The sequence below is a fragment of the Microtus ochrogaster genome, unplaced genomic scaffold (genome assembly GCF_000317375.1).
Source record: "Microtus ochrogaster isolate Prairie Vole_2 unplaced genomic scaffold, MicOch1.0 UNK8, whole genome shotgun sequence".
NCBI classification, from domain to species: Eukaryota; Metazoa; Chordata; class Mammalia; order Rodentia; family Cricetidae; genus Microtus; species Microtus ochrogaster.
The window spans coordinates 4,084,877-4,111,178 of record NW_004949106.1 but is presented as its reverse complement, the minus strand read 5'-3'; the positions used below and the strand labels follow the sequence as shown (position 1 = coordinate 4,111,178).

General features: G+C 46.6%; 1 protein-coding gene across 6 annotated transcripts in view; it reads right to left on the bottom strand.

Moving 5' to 3' along the window:
* Ankrd44 (ankyrin repeat domain 44) overlaps positions 1–26,302 on the bottom strand; it is a 217,620-nt gene that overhangs the window by 24,366 nt on the left and 166,952 nt on the right. For all 6 annotated transcript variants that reach the window (XM_026788853.1, XM_026788850.1, XM_026788851.1 and 3 more), the window contains exons 16-17: positions 24,597–24,708; positions 7,282–7,353 (exon numbers count right to left, since the gene is read on the bottom strand). In XM_026788853.1, coding sequence (XP_026644654.1) covers positions 7,282–7,353; positions 24,597–24,708 — 184 coding nt within the window. The remainder of the gene's footprint in view (positions 1–7,281; positions 7,354–24,596; positions 24,709–26,302) is intronic.

Genomic DNA, 26,302 nt, shown 5'->3' with positions numbered 1-26,302 from the left:
CTTTAAAGGAAAGAATACTACTCCCCGCCCTCCCAATACAGAAGCGAGGGATCTTACAAGTACGAGAGCGGAAGGGGTGGGCTATCTGGGGTGGGTGAGAAAGACAGGAACGAAATAGGAAAGGTCTGTCCCTGTGTCCTTAGACATCAAAGGGCATCTCTTTTGTCACGGGCATTTTTTCCCACTGTTCTGTTCCTCAGGGCACCAGGTCTTTGCAAAAGACCTCGCACAAAGGATTGATTTCCTTACTCTAAAAGGAACTTTTGGAAACCAGGAAAAGTGTTCAAAGGACCTGAAAAAGCAACTCGAAAAAGAAGGAGGAGGAGGAGGAGGAGGAGGAGGAGGAGGAGGAGGAGGAGGAGGAAGAAAGAAGGAAAGAAAGAAAGAAAGAAAGAAAGAAAGAAAGAAAGAAAGAGTAAAATGCCAATAGACATACAAAAATCTATGTAAATTTTTATAGTGCTATCTTATGACCACCTGGACAGGACTGAAGATGTCCTACCCGATGCCATTAACAGTGTGAGGAAAAGCAATCTTGCACTCTTGCGCATGGGTAGGTCGCTGTGACATTTGTGGAGGGTGAACTGACAGCATCCAGAAAGGGCTTTTTAGAAACTAAGTTGCAGGCAATATATCTAGCATGGCCTCCTTTATATAAAAAGAGGATGCATTGTGCATATTTACATTTATGTGTACTGCTATGGTCACAAGAAAAATTCGGGATACCGCAGAGAGCAATAGTAGTGGTTATTTCTAGAAATAGTGGGTATTCAGTGTATGTGCTTAATTCACCTTATCTTCCTAAGAAATAAATAATTTTTCCCCCTGAGCATAGAATAACAATAACAAATAGAAAGTTGAAAGGGTGCCATCAGAATGAAGAGTGCTAATAAATTAAAAAATAGAATTTTCTCATTTCATTATCTTAGCTAAGGATTGTGATAATCTGTACATATTAAAAGTGTATCCTATATGTAATGTGTGGTATAAATCAAGCCGGGCGGTGGTGGTGCACGCCTTTAATCCCAGCACTAGGGAGGCAGAGGCAGGCGGATCTCTGTGAGTTCGAGGCCAACCTGGTTTACAAGAGCTAGTTCCAGGACAGGAACCAAAGCTACAAAGAAACCCTGTCTTGAAAAAGCACACACACACAAATAATCATATGGTACTGAATCCTTATTCATATCCCTGTCCCAACTTCTCTCTTGATTTCTAAGCCTACAGGTCCGACCTCCTCTTGGTATCTGCTCTTGAACGTCTAAGTGCTGTGCACCAAGTTCCTGGATTTCCATCCCGGAATCTGTTCTGCCTGCAGCCTGGCCATCTCAGCAAATGACAATTTGATTCTCAGGCGCCCCCCCCCCCGATTTCTCTGTCTCTCATGATTGCAGCCTTGAACAAGTACCTGGGACGGTACTGACGTGTGGCAGCAGACAGTGACAAAGAACGCCCTCTGTGCCCTGCCCTGTTCCGAATGGGTCAGTACAGAGGACTGGGCTTCTTCACTGACTCAAACGTAGACATGTCGGGGTTCTCAGGAACCACCTGAGAACCCCATGCCTCCGTTCAAGCCCACAGAGGGGCTGTGCAATCGGAGGCAGCTCTCCATGCCTCTCATAGGACACTGTCGCCATGTCCTGTGTCCTAGAAACACATCTGAGGCTCTGGGTCAACTCTCACCATACTGTTTGGCCAGAATTCTAGCAAAAAGCATCCCCCAGTCCCTGTCCCTTGGTGATCTGTCATGGACACCAGTACCGGATGAAACCTTCCTATGGTCGAACCAGAAGCCAGGCTACTCCTTGTTGCAAACTCAGCCTAGAACTTCCCTTGATGCCAGTAAAATCCAAAACCTGCTATGACCAACCAGACCTGGGCTCTGGCATGAATCCTCAGCATGTCTGGGCTCTGGGGTGCCCACACTGCCCTCTACAGTTAGGTAGCCATGGCACTTGCCCTGACGGTCCTGGTACATCTACGCAAATACCTTACCAGGGAAGTAAGCCTCCCAGCGCATATAGAAAAGATCCTTCCACTCTTTAGCTCACTTCCTTGTCTTTGAAGCGCTTATTGCCACCAAATACTAACCCTGCATTTGTTGATTTGCTTTGATAATAGCAACGACTCACTGAGGACTTCCTACACTCTGGGCACCATGCCAACTGTTTCCACATCTTATTCATGATCTGTAAATGCCCTCCCCTCTTGAGACAGGATCTTGTTACCTAGCTTAGGCTGCCTTCAAAACCTGAATCCTTCTGCTCCAGCCTCTTCTGTGTGGGGACTGTCACCAACACATACGTAGGCATAGGCCACCATATTTACTGTCAACATCCTTTTCCACAGGAAGTCCTGAGGTGGATGCCAAGTTAGGAACTGGGCATCTGGAGTCTAATAGGCATGTAGTTTTACCTTGGGAATTCCATTTGATTGACTTGAAGGCTAAATACCTTTCTGTTTGCCTGTGATGGAATCGGGCTGAATAACAGATATTGAATAAAAACCTAAATTCCTTCTATAGAAATATCCGTGTAGATGTAAAATATCTTGACTATCGCCGTGGAGCATGAAGGTACACTCTGGGGACAAAGTCCCAGACTCCTGAGCCTTTACAATAAACAACAGCCTCTCCAGAGACAGGAAAACAAGCTGTGTCAAGAGCTGTAACCGAGCAGGGCAGGAAGTCTGTCTTATAACATAAATTCTGAAGCAACCACTTGCTGGCTGCTTCTGTGGGACACGTCACCTCACGTCACCGTGGCCAATCTGGGATTTAGATGCTCTTGCTATCTCCATCCAAAGAGCACCCAGAGGGGCAGAGTGACCTCGCTATGCTAAGGGTATGCAGCTTGGGTAGAAAAAACTGGTTTCAGGTAAGGCAAGCTGACCCAGGAGCACTTTGAAAAGAGAATATGGCAATTCAGTGTGAGGGTTAAGATGCATGGTCCTTGGCCTCTTATCCTGGGGAGTTTCCAACATCAACGAAGAAGAGAAAATAGTAAAATGCCTTCCACAAATCCTGCACCAACTTCAGCCATGACTAACTAGGCCATAGGTGGTTTCTAAGCCAGCTGAGGAACATTTAACCCTGTTTGTAGTAACAGGAACATCCACTCCAGGCTGTGAATCAGACTTTCAGATTCTCCTCGTGGATCTGGGGCGCATTTGAGAACTGACTCTCCAGACCATGGCCTCCCACTTTAACGGTAAATGGTAGTTCTGAATTCAGCTTACTGAATGATGCTGGGGGGAACAGGCCCAGCAGACAGCAGCCGGTTCCAGATGGCGCTTTCAAATCTAGCCCCTTCTCCTTTATGATGAGAACAGTAACCATTTCAATTTCTGTTCCCTTAATTTAGCCGAGGAAACCTTACAATGCGTGGAGCTATCCGGAGGACAATGGCCAGCACACTTGGGTTTAATAAAGAGGAGATGCGCAGGGAACGGAGAAGCACACAGGCAGGAGGCGGTCGGCACTCCTAGAGGTGCTCAGGTCAGCCCCTGCATCTTCTCTTTTAATCCTCACAATGAAAAGAAAACAAAAATCCATTCATTGTTTTCAAGTTAAAGCGGCTCAGGCTAGGACACAGTGATGGAATCTTGCTAATTACAGCTCTCCAGTCCCAGCCTGGATGATTCTGGGTACCAGGCACATGAAAACGATCAGATGACTCAAAAGCCACTATTATTTTAAGGATGTTTTTCCGCCCCCTCCCCTAACCCCTCCTTGGTCCGTCCCACCTCCCTGCCCACACAACTTCAGTTTTTATTCTTTCTCAAAAACAAAACAAACAAACAAACAAAAAAGATAAAAATAAAAACCAGTAAGACAAAAAAAAAAAAAGTCGAAACAAAAAGCCCACAATAACAGCAAAACCTCTTGGTGCTCATTTTGTGCTGGCCATATACCACTGAGCAAGGGGTCTGTCCTGTCCAGGAGTGTGGTTGATGTGTGGTGTGGTCTCACTGGAGATTCCTCTCCCCCCCAATTGGGGACAATGGATTTTCCCTTTGCCACCAGGTAAACCATTGCAATCAGTTTCTAGGTTAGGGATGAATTTTACTCTAAGCTGTTACTGGGAGTACCAGACTTTAAAATTACCTAAATTATTAATTTAAACTATTTTAAGAAACATCTCATTAGGCAATTTAACTGCCTTGATCATGACTCATTTAAGGACAGAAACCGTGGGCAAACGAGAAGGGGATTTGGGAGCCCCGCCCATTTCAGGAACACCGCAAGTCCGCCCCGGAATCTCAACAGCTGGGGTCTCCCGTTTGTATAACCACATTTCTTAATTTAAAATTTCCAAGCGAAAAAAAGGGGTAGGAGATTCTCTGGGCTGATAACCCTGGGGATTCGAATCATGCAGGCAGGAAATAGTATCTCAGAGCTGGTTGTGTCTCTCTAGGGGTCAAGGTTTAGGGGTATCTGGTTCTGTTCCCCTGCTAGAATGCCTTCACCTAGAACAACGTGCCTTGCCTTTTATCAAGGCAATTGCACCAGCAAACCCTGGAGGGGGCGAGGGATATATTCATAGGTGTCTTGAAGTAAATATTTTTGAGGTGTCAGCTCGGAGAGGGGAAAATGAAATAATTCTAGAACAGGCCCCTTGGAATCATTCTGGTTGAAGTCACCCCCACATTCCTGGCTTTGGTTTTCTGTCCTTTGCTAAGTCTGTGATCTTGGACACAGAAGTCTCCTTTATCTCGTCAAACCCGATCAAGCGGTTTCTGCTAGTCAGATGTGTCACCACAGAGCAGGTGAGATGTCATAGTGACCGTCTCCCCACTCTCCCTTGCCACTCTGCCACCTCCTCGGTGACCACGCTGCTGTCCTGGGGACATGCCAAGCGTTCTCTGATGCCAGGATTTTTTTTTTTTTTTTTTTGGTTTTTCGAGACAGGGTTTCTCTGTGGCTTTGGAGCCTGTCCTGGAACTAGCTCTGTAGACCAGGCTGGTCTCGAACTCACAGAGATCCGCCTGTCTCTGCCTCCCGAGTGCTGGGATTAAAGGCGTGCGCCACCACCGCCCGGCTTGATGCCAGGATTTTACACTTGAGCCCAGAACCTTCTGTCAGACAGCAAAGCGACAAGCTCTCAGACCCACTGTGCAGGTGTGGCATTCTGTGCTCTGCGAAACAGCTCCCTGTCTGCCACCTCGGTGCTCCAGCCCCACCCCCACCCCCGATTCCATTCCATTTTCTCCCATGGCACGTATTACCATCGGACATGCTTCTGCTAGCCTACTATCTCCCCAGCATGGAGAATTCCTCAGGGCTAGAGGTTCGGTCCCTTCCCTGCAATATCTCCCCCTAGAAAAGTGGCATCGGGTTCACCCTTAGTGATTGGCTCCTAGAAAAGTGGTTGGCGCTATTCACCGCCAGTGTGTGTCACACAGACGAGAGACGTGTGCTGATAAAGATGAAGCTGGCTGTGGACACACAGATGCCACCAGGTATCTTCTGATTGCTTTACCCGGATCAGCTCATGCCATTCCCGTGGGGCTCCTTGATGGGGCCCTGATATTCCTTTCTTCTGACGGATGGGGAAACTGAGACACAAGCCACTGGGTACTTGACCAACGCCACACAACTAACAAACTGACAAACTCAAAGGGGTCTTTTGAGCCTTATCTAATTGGCTCCCTTAAATTTACAGCGGGAGAAAACGTGTTCAGTTGAGTGAGCCAGGAGAAGGGCAGCCTCGCCACTCCCCACCTTCTCTGGCCCCCGCCTTTCCTATTGGAGTGGAGACCCAGCCCAGCGAGCTCAGCAAATGTGCCTTGCACACAGGAAGCCCAAAGCAAATACTTTGTGGGAACAAAATGAGACGACAGAACTTTGGGGAGTCAGGAACTCTCTTCTCAGCAGCAATCGGGTCAGCGCCACGGTCACGGGGCAGGAGGACTCTGCTCTATAAACCCACACGGCCTCGCTAAAGCATCTGCGCATGCTCCGCTCTGGGGCCCTTGCTCAGGTTCGACCAACAGCTGGCAGGGATTTTAAAGGAGAGCCCACTCTTAGAGCCGACCGCCATGAAGCTTTGGGCGCATGAACGCCCCCACCGCCCACCCACCTTCTCCATCTCCCTCCGGGAACCGAGAGGGAGGGCTCCTTACACAGCATTCGAAATGTATGTGCGCACGAGCAAAGGTTTCTGTGTGCGGTGGATGTGTTAGTGGGTGGATCAGAGGCTCTGAGTTTGCTGGCCATGTATGTGGAGATGCAGGCAGTGGAGGGGGGGCTTCTCACAGGGTGACTGGCCCTGGACACTCCCAGTCCTTGTGTCGTGGCCTTGACTCCTCTCACCTTGCAGGAATGTCTACCTGTCTCCAGTAACAAAACGTTCTCTAAACACTCATCAGAATAACACTGAAGAAGTGTCTTGCGTTGGACACCAGTTAAAGGCAGACCTGGCTCCTATCGATTCTCCTAGAATCCTGTCGCGTTGGATTTACAAACAAAGGTACCTCTAAGTACCATCTTGGCCTCCATGAGCAGACCACGGCTGAATGACCACCAGTCAGCAGCACTGTGGCCAGGCGAGCTGGCTGTAGCTGGTGTGACTGCCAGGCAGTGGGGCTCTTTCAAACGGCTGCCAATCACTAAGGGTGAACCCGATGCCATCCGGGGCAGAATTACGGAAATGGTAGGACCTCCAGGGAGAGTTTGGGGGTCAATGCTCTCCCCTTTGATGCCGGGAGGTGGGAGGAAGCTCTGCTCTTGAGATCTCTGCCCCTCCCACATCTCCCCAGCGTGTAAACTGAACCCAGAACCTCCTCTGAGGCCCAACAGCAAATCAGGAGGAATGGCCTGGCCGCTGTTCTAAACCTGCTCCTTCTGTTCTCCCATAGTTTTGTTTAAAACCATGCACAGATTTTAATCGTGTCATTTGAAAATGTGATATTTGATTATTCATAGGTCTAACATTTGCATATTACTCTCCATAATCAGAGTTCTTCAGCTGAAATGTTTCCTTTGTAAAAAAAAAAAAGATTAAAGTTGACAGTGATCATTTATTACACCTTTGGTGGTATTGACTTTATGCAAGCCTCATCTGTTTTTTGTACCCATTCTGCAGACGAGAACACTGAGGATAAGGCAGGTAACTGTGGGGAAGCCAGGCCTAGGTGAAGCCGTCCCTCTCGGTAGCCCATGCTTTCAAGCCTCTGCTATTCTCATCACGGCCTTTCTGGGCGGCGTCTCAAGCGCAGGCTAAGGTTTGAGGCTTGTTCTTTGTGAGACAAACAGGAAACGCTGCCCACGGCAGTTCAGCTTACCGCTAAGTGGAGTGGACTCTTGGGAGCCGCGCAATCCGATTCTTCCAAACCAGTGGTGGTTCTTTCCAAAAGCTGTGGAGACAATAGGTAAACAGATAGATAGATAAATAAATAATGCCTGTCCATAGTCAATACATACGGGACAAGAAGTTATGATTAAGAGTCTTTGGTAGATTAAATAAATAACAAGTGTAGAAATTAACAGCTCAAAACACGCCATTTTAAATTCATAGGCGACACATTAGTGATAGCTACATTCGAAGGGCAAGCTATTTTGGGCTTGTTCCTCGTTAGTATGAGACTAGAACCTGGGACTTACACAACCTAGGATACGCTGAAATAATGAGAACGAGGTTAATTTTAGCTTCAAAGCACTGATTAAAAACCCATCTCTCTAACACGGCTGAAATCAAAGGCGTCTTCGCCGCCCGGTGGGGCCCAGGAACATCCTGCTCATTGTTTTTGGGGGCATTATCCCCGGCAGGACTTCCTGGAATTGACAGGGTCTACCAGCTCCAAGCCTGTCCTAGGATGAACCTGTAGCCAGAGGAACGCAGAACCATCTCCCCGCTTTTACAAACCCGGCGGCGACCCGGGCAAGGAGACAATCAATCTGCTGTGTGAACAGACACGGTTAGTTGTGTTCCCACGATGTTTATGTTAAAATAAGATCCCTCCTTTTCCCTCCCTCCCCCCGCACACAGAGTTTGATCATTCTGCCAGCGTGCGATGCCTTAGTTCATTCACCCAGCCAACATTTGCTGGAGGAAGCGCCAGCATTCAGTCTGTGCGGTGAGCAGCTGTGCTGGCTGACCCGACAGAACGCGGGGGGCGATCGGGGGAACCCAGAGCGGTTAAGTGGCAGATGAAGGAATGCAACCTAGGTCTAACGCATTGTCTTCTTTACCCCGTTCCACAGCCAGTGCAGCAGTATTGCAGAAAGCGGTGACCGCAGCGACCCTCTAGTCAAATGGAGGGGCTATCATGTTATATATCTGATATAAAGCATATCAGTTTAATTTTCCCTTAAGTATACTTCCAGTTAATATGCTTATTAAAATGTACAAAGTCCATGCGTTCTTAATGAACTATACCCAAACCTAACGTCATCAATGCAATACGTGCACGCCCAATCCATCATCAAAGACTTCTACAGACATGATTAAACTTGTACTCATTCAGAGGACTGTTTGTCTTTATCAAACCGTCTATGGACTGCTTCATCTTATTCCTTATCACCCCTAAGATTCCGCGGTCCGTTCTTTTCCCAGCTGACCAATGAACTATAAAGTTTCTACATAAAGGAATAACATGGCTTCAGCCCACTTATTCTTCTCTTGCTTCTTCCAACCAGCACGAGTTGGCCGAGACTCTTTTTGGGTACAGAAACCCGGAAGATTTGGTACCGCTTCCAGCTCCCACTGCTGGGTAAAGATGCTGTGGGAGGGGGGAGAAAGGAGACAGCGTAAACAGACAGAGGTCTCCAACCATCTTGGCTGGAGGCTGGTTCAGAGACATAGGTGGTGGCTAGAAATAGGTGATAAATTTTTAACTAGACTATTGTTTCTGAGGAGGGCTTTCCCTGTTTCCCAGTCTGGTCCTGAGCTCATGGTCTCATGCCATCCTCTGGCCTCAGCCCTGAATTCTGGGACAGCAAAATGACTCCATGGCCCAATGGTCAGCGTTCTGTTCAGCCTCGGATGATCGCTGTATTTGAGCTTACAAGATTTCTAGGACACTGTTTTCCGAACCCGGAGGCATTTCCACAGGACAAGGAGGATCACTAGAGAGCATCTTAATGTCTTAGAAGCAAAGGCAGCAAATGGAACGAGAAGAGTTTGAACCTATTTTACAAAGCGCATCTGTGGTCACGAAGAACACATATGAACTCGGGAGTGAGCTGACGGACTGGTAGGTTTAGTGAACCAGCAAGCTCACTGGATTTCAGGAGGCCTACATAAACATTGCACTAGAGCTGGAAACCCAAGCTTTATAAATAGTATAAATTATCTGTCTATTTGAAAACAGGGCAGTGAAATTTTTAAGTGTCCCAAGGGCTTCGGGATTAGCTAAACTAGTTTAAAAATGTTCTATTTAAGAAAACAGGAAGTAAGTTTGGCCCAGACTGTAAAACAGGTGGGTCTAGCTGGTGGGTCTGTGTGGTACCTCCTGCTCTGCTTGTTTCTGGCTAGACTCTGCCACCTTAGCCGGTGTCCACAAATAGGGGGGCAGGGAGAGCTAGAAAACCATCAGACACGTCCACAGGGGTCAAGGCAAGGAGACATTTGGAGACAGGTCTCTTGATCCTTTGGCAATAAAGACCTGTGGAGTCTGTGAAGGGTTAGAAGCAGGACAAGGGTCCCAGAAACCTGGCCCTCCATTAGAAATTCTACTTCACATCCCACGGGTTCACACTTAGGAATGAATGCTGCTCAGGCAATCCCAGGAACACGCTTTAGCTGCTCGGCTAGGTGTGTGTGTGTGTGTGTGGTTTGTGGTGTGGTGTGTGTGTGTTTGGCGTATCTGTGTGTGTGGTGTATGTGTGTTCGTGTGGTTTGTGGCGTGTGTGGTGTGTGAATGTGTGAATGTGTGTGTGTGTGTGTATGTGTCGTTTGTGGCATGTGTGGTGTGGTGTGTGTGTGTTTGGCGTATCTGTGTGTGTGGTGTAGTGTGTGTGTGGTGTGTGTGTGTGCGTGTGTGTATGTAGTGTATGTGTGTGTAGTTTGTGGCATGTGTGGTGTGGTGTGTGTGCGCACATGTGCGTGTGGTATATGTGTGTTTTGTGGTTTGTGGTGTGTGTGCATGTGTGTGTGGTGTATGTATGTGTGTGGTTTGTGGCCTGTGTGTATGCGTGCGCGTGTGTGGAATATGTGTGTGTGTGTGTGTGGTGTATATGCGTTTGTGTGGTTTGTGGTGTGTGAGTGTATGTGTGTTTGTGTGATTTGTGGTGTGCGTGTGTGTTGTGTGTGTGTGTGTGTAGAACAGATCCATCCATGAAAGACACTGAGTCAGCCCAAGTCCTGGACCACCCCATTATATCACTACCACCTTTCCTTCAAATGATCCCAGGGACCTAGCTAGCTCTCAGGAGATCCCAGAGACCTTCCAATATCCGCATTGTATGACAAGCCAGGCCATGATGACATCTGTGGGCACCTGGCCACTCCGCAGAACCACAGATGCTCTTCTCAGCCCCAAACCAATGGCTTCCCCAGGCCGCCACATCATCAACAGCCGTGACTGTCAGGATTCTGCTCACACGCCTTCATGGTCAGCAGAACGAGCTGTTGTCGCTTGAGATGGTCACTCACGATTGCTCGCAGAAACGTGATTATGATTATGATTATGGAAAGGCATGCGCCTAATATACTTTCTGTTCTGTCTTCTCTCCCTCCGCCTTCCCCCAATTCCACAAATAAAGAACCACTAACTCTCCTTACGTGTTCCAATCCAGAGCTAAGCCACGTAAAGAGGCGATAACGCACACTAGGGAGGGTGGAACTGGAGGCGGAGAATCATTTCCCATTTCTTCCTGGGAGCTGATTTTGATGACTCTGCTTATCTCCTCCCTCCAGCGTATCCAGTTCCTGTTGAATTCCTTGCCAATTAAAAGGCGTAAGAGCCTGTAGAATGTGTAACGGGAAGCTAATGAAGCCACGGGGATGGTAAAAGCCCAGGCAAGGAGCAAACTGCATGGTGCTCAAAACTGTCCTGCTCCGTGAGGGCGCAGTAAACCCACTTCAGAGCCTGCATCCTAGCAAAGGCATACGCTTAAATCTATTCAGTACTGATTATATAAACTGAATTAGAGAACCATGGCTGAATCATGGCCCTCTGATAACTGAAGATGGTTTATTCATTTACATGTTGACCAAGAGCTTTTGTTATCATTGAAAAAAGACTGTCATAATATTTTATGGGGGGAAATAAATATAAACACTGTATAGTCCATGTCATTGTAGATGTTTTAAAAATATGGAAAAAATGTGAAGGAAATCCACCAAAAGGCTAACAGTGTTGAGGCCAGGGGCTCAACTACAGGCATGTTTACTTCCTGTTCCTACTTTCTCACACATTTGAAACTCCTACAAGAAATAAATATTTCTCTTAAAATATATAATAAATAACAGACATTTCTATTTAAAGCTTAGATGGATAAGCTGGGTGCTTTCTGGAGTTTCTTTAGCTATAGCTACATTATATCCAGTCAAAAGTTTAAGGACCGAATGTCTGATTGACTAGGGTATTTTTGTAACGCAGCATGAGCCTGGCCAGTACCATTGTCAGTCAAGCTGCACTTGTCACTTCGGCTGGGGCCCAGACAAAAGGGACGTCTAAGAGGAAGGGTTTGCTTTAGCCAGCGGTTTACGAAGGGATACCGTCCATCATGATGGAGAAACATGGTAGCAAGAGCATGGGGAACCCTGGTTACATTGCATCAAGCAGCCAGGAAGCAGGGAGACAAAAGCTAGCGTTCTGTTGTCTTCTTTTTAAGGAACGTGGGACCCAACCCCGAGCTTCTCAAGCCGGCTAAACCTCTCTGGGCACGTCTTCACACACAAATGCAGAAGTGTGCCCCCTGACATTTCCATCTCCTGTAAAGCTGACCAGGGGTCTTAACGACCGGGGAATACATTCTGCATTTCAGATTCAAGAGGAAAACCAACTCTCCACACCATGGGCCACCGCCACAGTAAGTTCTAGAAACACCAGCCTGATACAAAGTGAGGGAGTGCCCGGGTTACTACCATATGCAAAAGCATCTTTAGGGAACCCATCAGACCCACTGAGGACATCCTCATGAACGGGAACTAATGCAAACCATGTCTATTCGCCTCTTAAATTCTGAGAGCATTTCAAAGATAAGGCCACCGTTTTCTGCCAATAGTAAGTTCAATCTACTGTATTCTACCCCGTGGAGAAGACATGTGATGTTTTTTAAATCCTTTTCTCTTTGTTTTCTTGTGTTACATGTATGGTGGTGATGGCGGTGGCGGTGGCCGTGGCAGTGGTGGTGTGTGTGTACGTGTGTGTGTCTGTGTATGGGCAGAAGAGGGATAACAGAAGTCGGTGTTAATTAGCCAATATACACTGATAACTAGATTGTAGAATTCAAAGCCACAGAGGTTCTGGTCGCTATCAAGAAGCAACTGATAAATGCCCCACTGTTCAGAAGAACACGAGAGCTCTCCCACAGGGTTCCCCATGCACTGGGCATGCACTCACCACTGCCAAATGCCCCGGGTGTCTAAACTTGTGCATAAGACGGTGAGGAAAATTCCAGCTCTTTTCACAAGCATTGACAGGCCCATCCAGACATTCATTTGATAGCCTGATGCTAATCAAAGGCTGATTCTCTGTAAAGTTACAAATTAACTCCTAGGTGTGCTTCCAGCAGAGATACAAATTACCTCGGACTGGTAGGAAGAACAATCTAGGGCTTAGCTCCTGCTGTCCTTTGGGACATGAACCGGTCTGGTGTGTAGCCCAACAGCCCCTATTCTATTGCTTCATTAACTGCTCTGTTTCTCAAGTGCTCCTTGGGCAAGTTTTACATCTGTACTCATTCTTTCAACGACCTAACTGACAATAAGGCTCAGAGTGATTATTTCATAAGTGGCTGGAGACCCAGTGGGCGGAGAGAAACTGGTCCAGCAGGAACCACCGGACAGAGAAAAATCTCCATTGACACAGTCTGAGTCCTTCCTTTGCGTCCTTTGTATGGCTACCAACCCTCCTTTCTTCCAAAGCAGAGCACTGTTGCTAAGACTCCCTCAATTCCTATTTCTTTCCATTCACTCTCCCACCCCCTCTTTATCACCAAAGCAGCAAAACCAAAACCTGCCCTTATAGGTAAATGTTTGTGGTCTCCAGTGGGGAGATACAAACCCTGCCTCTGATCACCAACTTTTGTGCAATTATATGATAGGAGACCACACATCCATAACGCGTGAATGTGATAAGTTGTGGAACCAGGTCTCTGCTGGGTACTTTTCAGGTACCTGGGCCTTTCGAAGTTGTTGTTTGGGTCACTATCCTATTGTTGTGAAAAGATCCCATGACCAAGGAAACTCTTTTAACGGAAAGCATTTAACTGGGGCGTGGCTTACAGTTTCAGAGGCTTAGTTCATTATCATCATGGCAGAGACCCGTGGCAGCTGGCAGACAGGCATGGTGTTAGGAAAGTAGCAGGGAGAGCTACATCCTGGTCTGTCTGCCTGGGAGGCAGCTTGGGTCTGGCTTGGGTTTTTGACACCTCAGAGCCAACCCTTAGGGACACATTTCCTCCAATAAAGCCACACCGACTCTAAGGAAGCCACAGTGCAAGAACATCAATCAAGGCTTCTGATTTATAACTGGCAAAGAGATTCTTTCGGGTTGTGTTCGAAGTTTAGCATAGCTTAGGGTGTGGCGCCCGCAGCTCCGTTTGCTGAGTCTCCGTCCATCATCTTGGGCTACTCACTCAGTCTCCAAGCTTATGTTTTTGAGTATCATCAAAGCAGCCGCTCTCCAAGGAAGCTGGTATTGAAGCTCAAAGAGAAAGGAAACTCCTCTTCGAAAAGAGCTCCGAGGACTTCCCAGCTCTTCCTTCATGGTGGGATGGAATACTGCCCGTGTCTCCTCACTCTCTTCCCAGTAACAAACATAATCTTACTTTTATACCGCTTTTCCAATTTCAACGGTGCTCATTCTTAAACTATGAGTTGAGTCGCATTTAAGCTATAATAAAACCTCATCTTTCCCATTAAATTAACAAAAGTCAATTTCAGCTTGTGGAGAAAGAAAAGAATAAAAGAAAAACCTAGCCTTGGGACTCAGGAGATGGTTCGGTTAATAAAGTACCTGCTTTGTGAGCACGAACCAGCATCCAATCTCCAAAACCCATGTGAAAAACTCTAGGCTGGTGTTGTGGGCTTGTTATCCCCATGATGGGGACAGGGAGGGGGCCGGGAGCGTCCCTCCGGCTCAACTGCTGGCTAGCTTAGACTATCCGGTGAACTCCAGTCCAGTGAGACCTTGTCTCCAAAAGGGTGGACAGCACCTGAGGAAGAAGAACCAAGGCTGTCCTCTGACTTCAGCATGTGCACCCATTACACACAAGTGCACACACAGAAACGTAAGCCTTTAATTTTCTCTCAGAGCTATCTCTGATAAGTGACTCCGTGAGGCTACTAAAATTTCTTGGAACATAAAGTTATTAGAATTGCTAGCCTAAAATTGCCACCAAAGGCAACGTTTCATAAATATTACTGGACACAAGGTACCGCAGCATCTACCTACCAGGATTTTAGAACTGTGCCCTAGCAGCTCTCAGACTACAGGCAGATTGGGCCAAGAATTACCGGCTCGGGGAGTGAAGAGTTTTAACAAGAGCCACACTATAAATGAATGGAGATAGGATTTCTCCTGGAACAGGAGCACTGCAGTGGTTTCAATGGCAGAGCTACTGAGCATTCCCCTTGATTGGAGGACTGGCTGCCTTGTGTGCAGAGTCCCTGATACTGGCTGGGGCAGGAGGGACCTAAGGACCTGGTGACTTCTCTATAGTACATGTCCTGTGGCAAAAGCAACTGTCTTAAGAGGGGCAGCCACCATGAAAGGAAAAGACAGTCCTACACATCCACAGAATCTTTGTGGAAATCTTATCTAATATACAGAAATTATAATGTATATGCGTGTGCCGGTGTGAGTATACGAGCGTGCGTGCAAACACGCTTGCCTGCTGATGGTGCTGCTCCGCTCTGTACCAGCCCGCTTGGGAGTGCCAAGTGAGACCCAGGGATTAAACTCAGGTCATCTGTCTTGGCCACAAGTGCCTCCACCCACCAAACCATCTCCCTTTCTGCTAGTCCTTCAAGAACTTCAGTTATGACCGTTACTTTTAATGCTACGAATAAATATTCACATGGATTTCTTGAAAATTATAAAAAAAATATTTAATTTTATATTGTATTTATATTTATATTGTTTTTCCGCGTAGATGTTTTCAGACGTCCAGTTGTTTTGTTTCTTTTTAATCCTTTCTTTCCCCTCCCTACATAACTGGACGCAGAGACAGAAAGCTGCACCATCGAGCAAACAGAAGCTCAACTTTCCTGCATCTCACCCTGAAGAACTTGAGCACAGAAGTGATTTTTTTTTAATGAAATATATAAAAATAACCCTGGGTCGCCTTTTCTATCTCCACACTTACAGGCGGGCCTTCCCACCTGTGGGCGCTGCAAACTCCACAAACTCAGCGTACAGCCAGTTGGAAATGACAAGAAGAGCCACAGCGCGCACACATCTTGGCTGGTATCCCTGAGTAGTGTGACGTAACCATCTGTGAAGCACTTACATCACATCGGGTATTATCAATACTCCAGAGAGGACTTGCAGGTCACACGCACACACAGAGGGCTATTTGATAGAGACTTGCCCATCTCTTGCTTTCTAGACGTGTTCCTGGGACCATCTCCCACGGACACTAAGAGATGGCCCATCTTTCCTTCCCACCTACACTGGGGCTTCCTGACCAGGATATCTGACACCAACGCTAAAGCTTCTTACTTTTCCCATGCTCTGAATTCACCGTATCTTTTGCTGCGATAAATGCACTCCCACGTTAATCACTTTAATTAGATTATACTGCGGTTCCTTTCTGCTGCTTAGATGCCGAGTTGTTTGTTTTTTTTTTTTTTTGAAAGATCTTCCAGAGGGAATGGTGTTTATCCTTGAACTCTATCATCTATCAGACACAGAGCTGAGCCGCCAGGATGAACACTTTTCCACGGGGAAAGGCCCCTGTGCCTCCTGGGCTTGCCCATCTCGAAGCCACAAGCCTCTCTCACATCCAACCGATAGGGGGTACCAGCTTGGTTAAATCGGGAAGTATTCCATCAACTGTTCTCCACATGAGCCTTCTGAATTATTTGTTGGAGAGATGGATGAATAGCTCTCATTGAGTTTCCAACTATATATTGTCACTAGAGATCTGCTTGTTTTACTGTTACTACTGCCCTGTGGAGATTGTTCTCCAGAGCAAAGATTCTCAAACAGGGAAGTCCCCTACTCTCCCACCCTACCCCATCCCCCAGGAACCTCTGACATGTACTGCAATATTTTTTTGCCTGTAGGAAGTTGAAGGAGTAGGGTTGTTATTGATGTCCAGCAAGCAGAGGCCCGGGGAATTGCTAAGCATCCTGGGATGTAGAAGGCCGCACCCACAACACACTAGGCCTCTTGAGTTTTCCCTTTCAAGACAGCAAGAGCACAAAGGCTGAGCAGCCCTCCGCGAGGGAAGGGAAGTAAAAGCAGACCTTACGGCGTGTTCCCTTGGGCCTTTCAGAGAAGATTACCACCCACAGAATAGAGATCAGAGTCAGGGTTCCATCTCAGGCAAGCAGCCTAGGGAAGCCCCGTGATGGAAGTGTCCCAATGTATCCTCACGAAGGAATTCGTAAGTCTGGACGCACTGCTAGACAGAATCGCTTCCACGGGAAAGCATCGCCGACAGGATGGGAGAAACCCACCCTTCACATTCAGCTCATCTGCTCGGGAATTTGGATGGCGTGAGCAGTGAGATAGACTACAGGTACTAACCAGACCATACCGGGGACTTCAGGTTCAGCCTTTTTTGATTGCCTTGCAGGCTTCTCTTCCTTAGGGGGATGCATTTGGCCGAGGGGCAGAAGGAAGAAATAAACACCGCCGCCGCCGCTGTGACACCTGAGGAAACCTGCAGCCACCTCACATTATAGTCATCTCTACCCCTCATTACAGATGCCGGCTGGCTGGCAGATGCTCAGAGGAACAGCTTCATCAGCCCTGCGCATCTCATTACCTATCTCAGAGAAAATCAGGCAGGCTTCCAAGGCTGCAGAAGACTCGGGCCTCGGTCAGGGGGATATTAATTACGGGCAGACTTAAGAAGCATTCATCTGTTTTGGTAACCGTGCCAGGGCGCGTCCGCGTCGGCCAAACAGGATGAGGATGGGAGACCAGGGAGAGGTGAGTTTCTTGGACCAGTTGGTAAAGTGGAGAATTAAAACCAGATGGCCCCCGCGTTGTCTGTTTTAGCCAAGTTCCGAACAAAATCTTTCTTCGGCTGGAGTTTAAATTAAACGGACGCCTCATTCCCTCACTCCTAATCATCTAAACTAGTCCCTTTAAAAAAAAAAAATGAGTTCTTGTTTTGCTTTGAGATAATTAATGTGTATTTTAACACGCCACCCACACACGCGTACATACATCTACAGAGGGAAGAACACAAACCAAAATACGGAAGCTGTTCTTCTCTGGGTGGGAACATCACAGATTTCAATATCATATATGTTTTTTATACGAAGTCTTCCAAAATTCCATAACGAGGCACATGATATTTTTTGTAGTGAGAAAACAGTCTGCAGCAGGGCAGCTATTTATAGCTCACAGATTCTAGTCCTTTCTCTACTTATAATCCAGCCTCGCCTCTGTGGCTGTCTTCTAAGTATTTATTAGGGTGGTGGTGTATGGTGAAAACAGGCAAATAACCACAGACATGAACAAACTCTAAATCTTAGCCAGTATTATATACTGAGCTGAACAACACAGTGTTGCAGAAGAGGCTAACACATTGCTCAAGAACCAGGTGGTCTGTTTCCCACTAAAGAGTACACGCCATCATGAGCACAGTTAAAGGGAAGGGCAGTGGACACCAGGAAGAGGATAGATTCCAGGTCACACGTAGGACCCTGGAAACACAAGCCCAAACCTGAAAAAGGACCCGACGTTGAGTTGCGTTTAAGTTCAATGTCTAATTTATATACAACACGTACATTCAGTTGTAGCAGACGTTGGTTTGGGTGAAGTACAACTATTTCTCTTAAAATATGGAATGACATACACACGTCATGCCTGAATCTCATGGCCATGGAAAAATGGAAGGGTCTTGCTACAATACTAGCAAACCTCCAATAACCGAGCGCAACATAGGTCAAAGATTGGACAGCTCCATGGTCAGGGGAGAAACGTAGCAACCATTCAGGTTCAGACACTATTAATAAACAGCCAGGTTCTTCAAAAATGGCAGTCTAGTGACTCTGATTGAAGCAATGCTTGTAGGAGCCCTTCAGTATATATGCTATGAAGGCCAGTGCTTGGAGAATAAGGGAAGAGAGAGTTCAGAGTCACACTAACTTGAGGAAAAGAGGCAATCATTTGGATCAATGGATCCCCATCAGCTCTGGTCTTACACTGGCCTTGAGTTGTTCAAGTAGCCCTCAAAGACCGAGAGTCATGCCATATTCTTTCAGGCCCTTTCCCCTCTGTTTTGAAACTTGTATTGGATTTCTAACCAATAGACCTATAAGGTAACAAACCTGTGTTGCAATCTGTGAAATGTGTGGTCATTTATGACGGAAGGAGTGGAAGGCTAACACATCTAGTTTGTCTTAAACTAGACTGTATATCTGGCTTGTCCTCCCTTTCTAGATAACTCTGAAGGTCGATGACCTTTTCCTGTGTGACTAAATCCATGAACATCCATGGAATCGGATGTCCATATTTATGCTACGCTAGTTTTTAGATTTTTCTTTAAATATTCTGCGAGAGTTCTTGGCACACAGCTTTCCAAATGTAGTCTTTGAATGGTATCTTTTAAACAGCAAAACTTTTAACATTAATATAGTTCGGTATTTTAGGAATCTGTCCCTTGTATGTTCTTCTAACACCTGTCTTGTTGCATCTTTCCAGCAAGGATCAGCAATCCTACTTGAATTGAGTTTTGTGTTTGGTAAAAGCATATTTATTTCTCCCCAGAAAAATTTAATAAAAAGGTACCTTTCTCTCTTGCTGACCTTTTATGCCCTATATATCATTAATAAGGGCATAACGTGCAGACTTAGTCTTCAATTTCTGATCCTTCAGTTTATCTGCTCTGTATAAAACCAGATTATTTTCAGTTTTGCTGAACTCTGCAACAGGTCATTGATATCTAGAAGCAAAGCCTATAGGTTTTCCTTTTGCAAGACTGTCTTACATATCTTTTACCTTTTGCTTTTCCACATAAAATTAAAAACCGGCTTTCAATTCACATATGTGTGAAGAACCCTACTGAGCTTTGGGTGAATCTATAAATCGGGTTGAAATGGTTTACCATCTCTGTAACCTACTGATATAAAATCTGTAGTCTACAGATATATAATCTTTCTGCAATTATTGAATCAGTTTTTTTCCCATAATGTGTTATGGTTTCATCATAGCAATTTCACGACTGGCATTTTTTTTTCTTTTTTTTGGTTTTTCTCTGTGGTTTTGGAGCCTGTCCTGGAACTAGCTCTTGTAGACCAGGCTGGTCTCGAACTCACAGAGATCCGCCTGCCTCTGCCTCCCGAGTGCTGGGATTAAAGGTGTGCGCCACCACTGGCATATTTTTAAAATCTCAATACCCACTTGATAATTTGGGGGATAAAGAATAGCTGGAGTTTAAACTGTCAGCCTTGTACGTGTAAAGGTTTTTATGTTTTCTTCACGTTCTCAATAACTTTATTGTTTTCAGAGAAGGAGCATCCTGTGTATTTTGGATCCTACTCTAAATGGCACTATATTGTAAACAGCACCCTTTCCACGGCTATCTCTTTGTTTCTGTTGCTTAAGGAGGGATAAAGAGGCATAAGAGGTATCTTGGCTTGGTTCCTATTGGCTTTATGCCCCCATCACTCCTGAATCAAGTTCTGTGCAGGATATAAAATGGGACGACCCGCTCTATGAACATCGCGACCCCCACCTTAATGTCTGTAGCTTAAGTACATCTGCCGTTTCTTCTGTCCTTGGGAAGCTTTTCTAGCATCCACGCCTCCCCTTCCTTCTGCTTCTTCTTTCTCCTGCCGCTGGGGATTGAGCCTAGGGCTTGATGTGTGCATGGCCAGAGCCCTACCAGTGATCTACAGCCTCCATGTGTGCGCGGTGTCTGTGCAGTGTGTCTGCATGTGTCCGAGAGCATGCTTGTGCGGAGGCGCATGCCCAGAGAGATCGGAAGTTGACATCCAATGTTCTTCCTTGATGGCTCATCAAATTCTTTACTCGTGAAATAATGGCTTGATGTCTCATAACTGTTGTGTGTGGTTGTTCTTTGTGTCACGCTAAAGCAGTCTTTTGGGCTCCCCCACCGTTGGGTTGGGGTGTGTAAACACGTGGAAGATGAATGCGGGGGGAGGGGTGGAGTATTCAGTATTCACTGAGAAACAACCCTCTCAGCTCTATCCGATGTCTCTGTATTTCTTTTGTATCTCCGTCTATGCTGCCCGACATTTCTAACCCACATGCCCAGACCCTGCAACGGTTGAGCCCGTTGTGACTGGACCCCAGCATACGCCACCCCGAAATGTGGTTTATGACAACTTTTTTTTTTTTTTGTGAATGGGTTTTGTTCTTGGTTATCAAGTCCATTCTTCTTTTTTGCATTTTTTTAAAATTTATTTATTTATTAAGGATTTCTGCCTCCTCCCCGCCACCGCCTCCCATTTCCCCCCCCCCCCGATCAAGTCCCTCTCCCTCATCAGCTTGAAGAGCCATCAGGGTTGCCTGACCTGTGGACAACTTTTAACCAAAGATGTGTCTCTGACAATATCGGATGAATGAAGCTTCTTTGTATTCAATTCGCTAAGTTTTTATATCATATACAGACAGCAGCCTCTACCTAATGCTTTTTTATTGTACTCAGCAATTTAGCTGATGTTTTTCCCGCCTTTTCTCTTAACATGGAAAGTTACCTTGCTTAGTTTTTTAATGCTACACTCTATTACCTTCCCCGAGCACCTGTACTTGGCCGTGACGTATTATCTTTTCAATATACTGCTGCACTCAGTTTGCTGACATTTTGTTGAGGACTGTCAATACTTTTGGTGGAAGTTTTCATCCAAAATACCATTTTCTGCCCCGACTTTCTATGGAGATATTCTTTTTAAAGCTAAGCTTCTGTGAACCAAAGAGATGACTCAGTTGCTAAAACTATGAGCTATCCTTCCAGACAACAGGAGTTCAATCCTAGGACCCACGTCAGGTGGCTCCTGCAATTCCAGCCCTGGGGGATCCGACATCCTCCTTCGGCCTCCATGTGTACTATACTCATGTACACATACTCACACACAGATATACATACATACATACATATAATTAAAATATAAAATCGAAAAACTATACTATCTAGTCCGTGTCCACATTGAGGCAAGCACGTGTAGTACTCTTATCTAATTTTCGTGTTATTTCGTCCTGGAAAAACAGGAATATTTCTGAGGGCAGAACAAGAGACTATTAGAGATGCCACTATTGCCAGGAGAGTAATCCACGCTCTCCTGTCCTGCCCTGCTGGCAACTTACGATCTACACGAAACCCATCAAAGACGGAGCTGGCCTGCTTCAGACGAGCGACTTCGTACACTGCACGTTCCTAATAAACCCACCGCGGCGTTAACCAGAAGCCATCGGAGCACTCTGGGTAACAGGGCTTTTATTCAACAGTAAACCAAATAAAACGAAACCCTTCCTCTTGAAGTGCTCTCTGGCACTGTCCTCGGTCCCCGTACATACTAATCACCGTATCCTTTGCTCCGCACGTGGTGCCAGGGCAGTACGCACGCAGTTACGTTTCTACTTGACTCTAACTCAAAGTCATCAGAAAAACTCGCGAGAGCTGAATTGGCGGACTGAGTATTGGTCCCCTGCAGGAGACGGAAATATTGCAGTCAGTCCCTTGTGGTTGCGCTGTGCTCTGTCAATTAAAGCCTCTCGAGGTGGAAAACGGATACATGCCGTGAAAAGTAAGATAGGTAATAATAATAATAATAGATAATTTCAATGAAAAAAGTGAAGATAAGGTGCAGTTTGTCTTAACCGTTCATCTCCAGAACACTATTTATTTTATACTAAAATGTGAATGTTAGAGGCTTCACAGAAACGCAAGGCCTCCTCTTACGTCAGCGCCGGGATGAACGATGGCAGGATCTGCACCCCTTTGCTGCTATCCACGGAGAGCTAGCTTAGTTGAAGCTGCGCATTGCAAAACGCTTGGTTGCAAGAAGTGACAGTCACCCTGAAAGGGTGCCAAGTGGTCAGCTCTGAAATACCCAGGGTCGCGGGTTACATTTCATGGATTCCCCTCCCTGAGCACGTACAGCTCTGTGTTCTGCTAGGAAACAATACAACTGCCTCATGTTTCCATGGTGATTTCGGAGCGCAGGACTCGAGCTTAAAAGTTACCTTTTAATCAACAGCAATTTTCCTCTGGATGATGCTCCCGCGGTGCCCTGAATTCTATTAGCACAGCGGTAATTTTCTTGCTGCCTCGGGTCAGGGATGCGGTGCACTTGCTCTGGGCAACTGAGGTTTCACCTGAGGGGCAGGGGTGGGATCCCAAAAGCCGAGAGGTGTGGCAATATGATTAAAAGTACAGAACGAAAACAAAGGAGACCACTGGCTCGAATGCAAAATTGCTAACTTTAAAGTAAAAATTTTGAAATAAAGGACAGAAAAGGCATCCTGCTTATGCCTCAGGAAGACTTCTCGCCTGCTTGCTCTGAGTCCCTACAAAACCTGCACCCAACAACACAAATGTCCTTCGGACCCCATTTCTTTTCTTAATGTTAGATGATAATTTTTCTGCTGTGAGCATTAATAAATAAATTGATTCTCTATTGATTCTGGCCCAGGCAATAAAATGCACGGCTTTAAGGAAAATGTCGACTGATCCAGTTATTGCTAACCTTTAATGGGACTCAAAACCACCAGCTAAAGACCACAAAGACTATGTCCGCTTAATGAATATTGAAAGAATCAGCCCAGATTCGAGTAAGTGGGCAAGAAAACGGTTATTATCGTTATATATCGTAAGCAAAGATCAAAACAGATGGGAGAGACTTGACACACATGTTCCAATACGGTCCGTCTCACATGGAATCTTTTATGAATGGCTGGCCCCGGGATGGTGGTTGGACCAGCAGCACGGGTTTAGATACAGTGTCTATATTCTTTAAGCACAATGTATTGTTTTACTTACAACTGTTTCATTTCGTGGGCAATGCAGCTATCCTCAAAAGCAAAGAAGCCATTATACAACATGTTCTCTGGTAGCTCATAAATCCAGTCCTCCCTGATTTACCCACCAAGCGCAGACACCCCCGTTCTTGCCCTCATTCAGTTCCTTTCCAGTTTCCCGCTGCCAGTGCACAGTCATACAAATGGGAACGCGATTAGGAGGAATCTGAAGAGACGCGCTTAGCAAACACACCATGCCAACAGGAGCCAGCAAGCACCTCCTTAACCACTACACATCCGCAGCACCTCGCCGGTCCCATCTCTGGGACTCCTGTTTCATCTTAGATCATGCTAAAAGCAACAGAAATACAAATATCCCAATAGAGCAACAGCTTATTGTATCATAGTTATTTATTTGCCTGCTGGTTCTCCTGGCTCGATAGTGATGGAATACAGCATTTTTTTTCCAAATTGTTTAGCTGTTCATAGATAGGGCACAGTGGCCAGGAGACGAGGGATGCCCAGGTACCGAAAATGAACACATAACAATAGCCACTACTTTTATTCATGTACCAGGCACCATGCTAGACAATTTTCTTATAATCTTTGATTGCTCAGCTTGACTGAAGTAAAATTAACAACAAAAAAAATGCATTAAGGGCATGTAATGTTGAAAAGCATGTATATACTGAAATGATAATCTCAAATGACCAAACCTCTACCACCTCACAGGCATCTCTGTGTGTGTGTGGGGGGGGGTGTTCGTGTGCATGTGTGTGAGAGAGTTTGTAAGTATGTATGTGTTTATAACAATTGTCATTTGAGTTTTGAGTCTCAAGACCATCACTAAAAGAAGAATTCAGATTTCAACACCCCCTCCCCCAGGTATATCTTAACCATTTGATTTTTTTTTTTTTAAGTTGAAATTCTTTTCTTGGCCCTTGGCAGTTTCTTTCTTTCTGCTCCAGACATGGGGCTGGCCCAAATGAAGCCATGCGCCTATGACTGAATACGTTAAATACTAAGTTGCAATACTGTCGGTGAGCTCTGCAGAGCTCTCTCTGGGAAGATCCACTCCGCTCCTGTGACATCCTTATTATCTTTACGATAAAAGCTGCGTCGGCTCTAACACTCCTAGCACAATTAAAGCGGATGAGCCCGCTATCAGTCAGATGAGGACGGACAGGAGCAGGTTTTGCACTCACAGAAACCATCTCCCCTGGATTCCCGGTGGTGACGGCACTAGGCGGTGAGGTGGCTGTCGGGAGCTCAGGGCCAGTGTTGTGCTAGAAGAAAAAAAAATGAGTGGAGAAGGGACAACTCACCAGTTCCAGGCACCGTCTGTGGCCATAGGCAGCGGCATAGTGGATGCTATTGTAGCCTTCCTTGTCCCGGATGGAGGGGTTTGCATCATTTTGAAGCAGAAACTCTAGACAGCTGTAAGCATAAAGATGCAGCCTCAGAAACACTTTTGTACAAGAAGGGACGCGCAAACCCCTCTGCCCCTGAAGGGACAGTCAGCACAAACCTCTCTGCCCAGAAGGAACAGTCAGCGCGAACCCCTCTGCACCGGAAGGGACGGTCAGCGCCAACCCCTCTGCATCAGAAGGCACAGTCAGTACTTTCTTATTTGGGTAATTAAATGTCCGCTGACAGGACCCTGTGCACGGCACACTGTAAACCTGAGCGTAGCTCTAAACATAGGTCATTCCCCAGCAATAGCGTTCTATGGACATACCATCCCCAGGCTCCGAAAGGGTGGCAGAAAGAAACCATCAATTTATAATTTAGAAAACATTAAGAATTCTTCCCAGAGAATTATTCAGTCCGGGACAGAGCTAAACTAGACGGCAACTGTACAGACACAGCAACAGAAACAATGTGGGATTTGGATATCCTCCACGTAGGGCCTAAGGAAAAGCCAAGCCCAGTGTTCGACAGCAGGGGCTCATTCTTCCTGCCCCCGAGGAGAACTAGCAGCTCGGCCACTTGTGATGCAAGATCAAGGGAACATTAGGTGCCGGACTCGGACGGGGTGGTGTGGCCACTCACGGCCCTTTCTCTACTACTTACTTTGCCCCCTTCCTCACTAGCGAGCCTGGGCTGGCCCGGGGCAAGCCTGCAATCCAACGGAGAAAGGGGGGCTTGCTGAGGGAACTGAAGAGTCTCTATTTTTTTTAAACATTATCGTTTTAAATTTAGATGCATTACGGTGACACTTGCTCATTCTGTTTTACCCAGAGCAGTGTCTCTGTCCTAACCCAGAGATACTCGGGGATGTCCTATGACCGGCACCAGGGCTCTCCTTGGTGTTTGGAACAAGGACACAGGGAAGGGGAGCAAGCAGAGTGAGCAGCGTAGAGGCCTTAGAGTGAACACGAGTTTTCAGGCACACAGAAGCTCATTCCTTTGGCAACTCGAGAAGAGAAGAAACCCAATGTGGAGTTTATTCACAGGCCTGCAGGCTCTCCTAGCACTGTACCCCCTGGGGATGAGCCCCAACGTGGGCAACCTGGTTCATTAGCTTGATCACTGTGCGAAGTGACCGCTCACCGCTGCCGTGGACCTCTGCACTGGTCTCTTCTGTGACTAGACTGTTGAGGAGCGCTCATGTGTCAATGCCCCTTAGTGATGGCAGATACTCTGGACCCTTGCATAGCAACAGCAAAGTCCCTGGCTGAAGCCAGTATGGGGTAGTAGGGTCAGGGGTAGCTGCTTACAGGAAGCAGGAGGTTATCTGTAAGTCGAGGGTCCGACTGAAGACCGTCATTTATAGAATCTGCTAAACAGTTATCCCCAGGTCATCAAAGTAGAACCTAAGGTCCCAAGTGGAGGCATAACATGTCCCCCAGGGGATATGAGACGTGACAGAGTCAGATGCCGGCCCGTCACGATGGCAGTTAAAGCAAGCCTATAATCTTATAAAGAGTTCCACGCATAGCCGGGCGGTGGTGGCGCACGCCTTTAATCCCAGCACTCGGGAGGCAGAGGCAGGCGGATCTCTGTGAGTTCGAGACCAGCCTGGTCTACA